At 50.0% G+C, this 6,104-nt stretch overlaps 1 protein-coding gene across 1 annotated transcript; it reads left to right on the forward strand.

The window, feature by feature from the left end:
- Window positions 1-4,697: 4,697 nt before the first annotated feature.
- LOC100904785 (cytochrome P450 3A24-like) lies at window positions 4,698-5,857 on the forward strand. The gene is made up of 2 exons (XM_003738792.2): window positions 4,698-5,355; window positions 5,418-5,857. The coding sequence occupies exons 1-2, from the start codon at window positions 4,698-4,700 to the stop codon at window positions 5,855-5,857; spliced, it is 1,098 nt and encodes a 365-aa protein (XP_003738840.2).
- Window positions 5,858-6,104: the final 247 nt, after the last annotated feature.

Below are 6,104 nucleotides of genomic sequence, written 5' to 3' on the forward strand. Positions count from 1 at the left end.
GCGTGCTAGTCATTATAAACGCAGTTGAAGCATTGGGCGCATACAATAATAAAGTGCTTTCTCCCTGAAAACCTACTGATTGATCGAGGCGTGAAATATCATTTGGTCTTAGCTGAGAGCTAAAGGGTGAATACTAATATACATACATAGGAAGTCACGCTCTATCCCAGCTCATTTACCGCCCCGATTTAAATATTCAAAGCCGGCGATTAGTGGCGACTTCGACGCCGTGCTGTGCGTGTTCGATGGGTGGACGACCAGGCAGAGAGTCCATAAGCTGAAACCGTTGATTAAGATACTCGATTCAAAATACAATGAAAACCAAAACACCGAGCGGCATTTCATTGTTGACCATGTTTACCGCTGCTACGCAACCCTTTGTTTTCAAGCGCAAACAACCCATCGTCCAATTTACTGATCCCGGGATTGATTCAGGGGTAATCGTCCGATGGTGCGTCACAGATCGATATCCGAAAGAACGCCGGACTCATCAAAGACCACGCTGACTAAGATTACGAATCATCGTTGCATCATCGAAAATGTGGTCCCGATTCCGACAACGGACGAGGAACGGACGATCGAGGGCTGAAGGAAGCGCGGTTCTCTAGAACTTGAGGAACTGCGGCGACGAAGACGTTACCAGCGAGCACGGAGTTGCGTTCCGCGCGTCGCTTGGCTTGCTCGATGTTTTTCTTTTGGTCGTAAAGTTCTTTTTTCCCGTTACTTCTCTGTTCGGCGTTTTTCTACTTCAGAAGCTTCTCCGGGTCGTTTGTTCCTCGCGACCAAAAAGCTTCACGGCGTCTTCCCGTTCGACGGAGGCGACACTCGTTTGATGGCTCGATACCGATTCTCTCGTGAACATTGCGGAACATCGCGATACCCGAAGCCGGGAACGGTGAAAGTTGTTGAGAATCCGTTTTTGATCTAGTCGGTCAGATGTGGACACGATGAACGCGCAGACTGATCGATGGATTGATACATCGACAGACCCGCCTCCTGCGTAAGCGTTCGGTACTAAAAAACTGAGCGGTAGACAATATGCAGATTGCTGCTGGATCGATGGTTTTTCTTATTTGACGTAAAACGATTATCCGCTCGGTATCCGCTCACGTTCATGCGCTTCATCCGCTTCTCATTCAGCACGTCAAATTCGTTGCTTATATTTTGGCGGAGAATCGCAAAAAGCCGCGAAAAGAATATGCGCGCCGTCTTTGTGTGGATTATATTTGGTAAACTACGGTGAGTTTCCGGTGGAATGAATTAATCGGAAAACGACGGGACGATTTGAAAGAAATGCTTCTGCTTCTCCGTTTGTCGACCGCACGTTCGTCCATCGCAGTCGCAGGCTACTAGTATCGATCAGCAATCTTTGCTCGCAAGTGCAATCACAGAACGATCCACATTGTTCATTCAGAATCATGACTTGAAGGAAAGAGAACTCACTGTCGTCTACAAAGCGCACGATCGAACGGACCAGGGGCGATAGATCATAGCTGGGTTGGAAAACATCCGAGGCTGACTCTGAATGATTGTCTCTCTTCGTGACTCGTGACTAGAAAAAAAGATATAGAAATATTTTGATTTTGCCGTACACAAGATCACCTTCGCTGTATATTTCATGCTGTTCGACTCGGGAAGGCTGAGCAGGAGGATACACAGGTCCGATCCTCCGGAATCGGTTTCAAACAGTAAAGCGAAATCGAAGGCTCTCGATATGATCATCGTCGATCAAGTTATCGATACAGGAACATATGACGTGTTCGCCTATGAACTTTATCAGTAACCCCGCGTCGGAGCTAGAAACGTGATTTCTGTGATACGATTGGTCGGCCGGTAGTTCCACTGGCTCGGCATCCTTCCGCTACGCGGAGATAAGGATTCGAAAGTCTCGATCGGGACTCACGTACATCTTCGCCTTCAGTTCTCCGGATACACCGTTAACATGAATCGATATGAGTCTGTCGTGAATGAGGCGGCAGAAGATAACCTTGCACGAGACTTCAATGGATCGTTCCGACGGCAGCCGGGAGTTCGAACGCTCGGTGGAAATTCTGCAGCGCAGCGTTGGCATGGAGGGGTCCCGGTTTCATTTTTCCTCCGTTTTCACTGAAGGGCCCGCGAAAGCGGAGGTTCTGTCGGATCGTGCGCTGAGAGTGAAATCTCATTCGTTAGCCTCTGTGCTCCGATGGATATCGGGTAATCTAGAACTCCACATCCAGGGCAGAGCGGGAGCGGGGCACAGACAGCGTCATGCACGTGCCTCCTTGGAGCAGACGGTGCAGGAATTCTGTCGGTACCCGCGCACGATATTTATCCAAAGAAACTCACGCCGGAAGACTTCTCTATGTCAGTCGTTCACCACCTGTTCTTCTCCAACGCTACGCTCGGACCTCCCAGCCAATTCCGTAGATTCCGAAGATCCGTTTTTTTCTTCTGGATGGATTTGAAGCCTTCATTTGAAAAGTTAAACCTGATTCAGTCGCTCGCCGAGCGGAATGGACTCTGAGAAACAAGCTGGATGATGATCTTAGACTGAGAAATGCTCCCAGAACAAGCCCAGGTGTAATTGCAGGACTCTTCGGTTGTGTCTGGCGAAACCAGAAGTTTAGAACGAGAAGAATGCCGAGAGAGGGTATCGTGAAACTTGCGTGAGATAAGCTAGCGTCAGAAAAACTGTGTTTACATGACTGACAGGATTCGGCTTTTTTTCTGAGAGCAAACGACCGAACAATGCTTTCCATTCTTCTCATGGTCTCGTTATCGGTTGCGGCCGCTGGAGCTATCATTATTGACGATCAGCGACTCCATGAACGTCGAAATCAGTGACCCGTGCTCTAGATTATCGATGGGATTGATGGAGATGATATTTGATTGGAGAGGTGAGAGCTGATTGATTCTCGATATCTGATTCATCCCTCATCGATATTAACTCAGATGGGATAGCGTTACGGATCAAAGCTCCTTGCGCCCACTTTCTCCGTCGCTGACTGAGACACCGTCGAAGTTCCTGCTCAGCGGCCCTCTGGCTGCGTTCGCCCCCATTGTGGAGACGTTTAGCACAAACAGTGAGTCTGACTCAGAGCGGACATCGATACACGAGAAGGCCGAGGTCCCCGGCAAGAGACTGGACCGAACAGGACAATCTCTGAGGAACCAACGATTCAAGGCCAATAGATTGAACCAAAGTGATTCATTCTCTCGACGTCTCTCGGCGCGTGTTCGAGCTGGCCGCTGGAATTCGGATGACCATTGGGGAAGCGCCTATAAAGAAAATGCTTGGCATGACGAGCAATCCATGATCTCCTCCTCATGAAGTTCGGACCCAAACATAACTCCTCCTTCGCATGTCGCCACCCGTCTCGAGGCTGATCGAATTCTCGTCTCGGGGCTGATCAAATTCCGTCTGAGCTCAAATCGCAGGTCACAGAGTATTGTCGTTGCCGTCACGCGAACGTAAGCCGACAGTCCCGCATCGCTCCTCTCTCTCAATTTAGGAGAAACGTTGGATAGTAGTGGAGCCATTATCGACTTGGTCGTTCGGAAAGGCAAATGGCGGCATCGATAACAATCGCGCACAAGAGTCGTGAGAATGAATTCCGATTTGTTGTCGTCGGAGGAAAGAGCCATCCGGCCATCGGGCCGTCCGAAGGAACAAACTGCACTCGCCCGGCTCCACGCGCTTCGATGCTGACTTCGGGGTTTGAACAGTTTGCTGGGGTCGCACAGTTCATCGGAGCAAAGGTGATACAAGACGGAGAAGCTCCGTTCGAAGCCAGTCAAGAAGATCAACCCAGAAAATAGCCTCAGCGCTCCTTTTCCCTCTCTCCGCACGTTGCGCGCCTTATTTTCCCTGCATTTTCTTTTTGGTTGCAAGCTGTCTGCGAGTGTCCTTTGCCCCCGGAATCGGCCGACCCTGCGCGCGAATGCGGGGCGTCTGTGACTGACGCGAAGAGCTAACGGGAATCGAAGGAATTCATCACCGGCGTTCGCGAAACGGCATCGAATCGCCAGTGAGCTCAGATTCCATCGGCGGGCTTCTTTCAGTATTTTTTCCGGAACATTCGGGTTCGTGATGGCACGCGCAATGCAAGAAGAATTGGATTTATTTGCACCACCTCTCCATAGATAGAACTTCCATCCTTAGTCAGCGCGATTCACCAGCCGACGGATTTGAATAGGAATCACGTGCAGAAATTCGATCGGTGCGGCGTGGGAGACTACAAAGTCTTTCCTCGGAATCTCCTCCCCGGAAAGAAGTGAAAGAAAATACCTGAAAGGGAGGAAATCTCCCCGGAAAGATTCGTACAAGACTCTTGAGAGTAGGAGAAACTACGCTTCACAATCGTATTGTGTTGCACAGTAGCTCATGGCTGCCTAGCCGCCTCATTCTCGGGCACATGTATGTAGTCAGTAAATCGTGACGAGGATGAGATTCGTCTCTGAAGACCTGATCATTCACTCCCTCAGCAGAGCGTTTGAGGCTGGTAAAATATTTTCCCAGGCGAAAGAAAATTCTGGGCGATTCGACGCGCTGGACTTTATCCTCACCGAGGACGCCCTCGGATCGCCTTCCGCTGTAGCTCAAGCATACCAACTCTCTCACGGAACCTCTTGCTTCCTCACCGAGAGAGTTCCGAGTTCAGGTTGATTAGTGACTCAGTTGCTTACGCGCCGCTCACCTTCGTCGTGAAGTCAAGATGTGGCTCTATTTTCTAGCTCCGATGTTTGTGCCCCTCGGCATCCCATTCTGGAACTTTTTGTTCCGCTGGGGACGGCTCGGTGTGGAATATGTGAGATTTTTCCTGCACTTAAAAGGATTGTTGTACTCGAATTCTATAGCCATACACGAAGGTTTACACTCCATGGTCGCAAAACACGGTAGACTTTATGGAACATTCAGACGTACGATCCACGAACCAGCTGTGTCCAATGTAGAACTCGGGAAAGAAGTTCTGAATCGGCAACTTTTGAAGGTTTTCGAAAGAGTTTTCGAATTCCAATCAAATAATCCACTGTGGAAAAACGCAGTGAACAATCTGCCGTTTGAGCGATGGAAACCAGTGCGGAGCGTCATGACGCTATTCTTCACGTCCGCAAAGATGCAGAGCATTATTCCGAAACTGGCGAAGCTGTCCGAAAGATTTGTGGGGAAATTAGAGGTTGTAGTACAGACATCCAAGAATGAGGTCGCACTGAACAAATGTTACCGGGGCATCGCTATGGGTTCAATGATCGCTGTATCTTTTGGAATCGAGATGGATTGCCTCGACGATGCAGAAAACCCCTTCGTCAAAAACGGGAGCGGACTATTCAAGCTCGGAGCTACATCCTCGTTCATCCTGGCCACTGGACCAGGCTGGTCCTGCAACTTGAAGACCCGAACGGGCTGATGACGGACGAAATTCTTCTCTTGCAAGCTTTCAGATTCGTGGCCGCGGGTCCAGAGGGAGTCGTCTCGCTGCTCGACATGCTCACCTACTTATATGCGATGGATCCGGAAGCACAAGAAAAAGCACTAGGCGAGCTCAGAAGTCTCGTGGGGGAGCGCACGCTCATAACATATGAAGATCTACAGAAATCGAAATATTTGGAAGCCAGTAAGCTGAAAACGGGACGCCTCTTCCCGCTCTCGCTCATCGTGGAACGCACCTGCACCCAGTATACTGAAATCGCTGGAATATCCATACGACCCGCGGACAGCGTCGAAATTCCCGTTGTGAGCCTCCATAGAGATCCTAAATACTTACCGGAGCCGGATGATTTTCTGAACGAACGCTTCATCGAGGACGAGGACGTCACTCCCGAAGTAGCGGCTCTCCTCAGCTCCGGCGATGGTTCAAAAAGCTGTCTGAGCTAACGTCTTGCCTTGATGATCACCCAAATGGTGATGGTGCGCATGTTACCGAGTATTCGTCTCGCAAAATGCGGAGCCACACCCGTCAAGCTGAGACTGAAACCCGGTGTTCAATTTGCCGACATCTGTGAAGACCCATTGGTTCGCAGACTCGATCCCAGGAGAAGCTGAGAAACTGACTTTCACTGATCGGCGACCGCGGAATCGTGCTCTCACGGATGAAATGCTCGGATGTGAACAGGGCTCTGTG

The sequence above is a fragment of the Galendromus occidentalis genome, unplaced genomic scaffold (genome assembly GCF_000255335.2).
Source record: "Galendromus occidentalis unplaced genomic scaffold, Mocc_1.1 scf7180000076319, whole genome shotgun sequence".
Classification (NCBI taxonomy): Eukaryota; Metazoa; Arthropoda; class Arachnida; order Mesostigmata; family Phytoseiidae; genus Galendromus; species Galendromus occidentalis.

Excerpts from the sequence above, each read along its gene's own strand:
- LOC100904785 (XM_003738792.2), top strand. The coding sequence starts at position 4,698 with ATGTGGCTCTATTTTCTAGCTCCGATGTTTGTGCCCCTCGGCATCCCA. Across the intron at positions 5,356-5,417 it reads CATCCTGGCCACTGGACCAG|CTTTCAGATTCGTGGCCGCG; the intron begins GCTGGTCCTGCA and ends TTCTCTTGCAAG.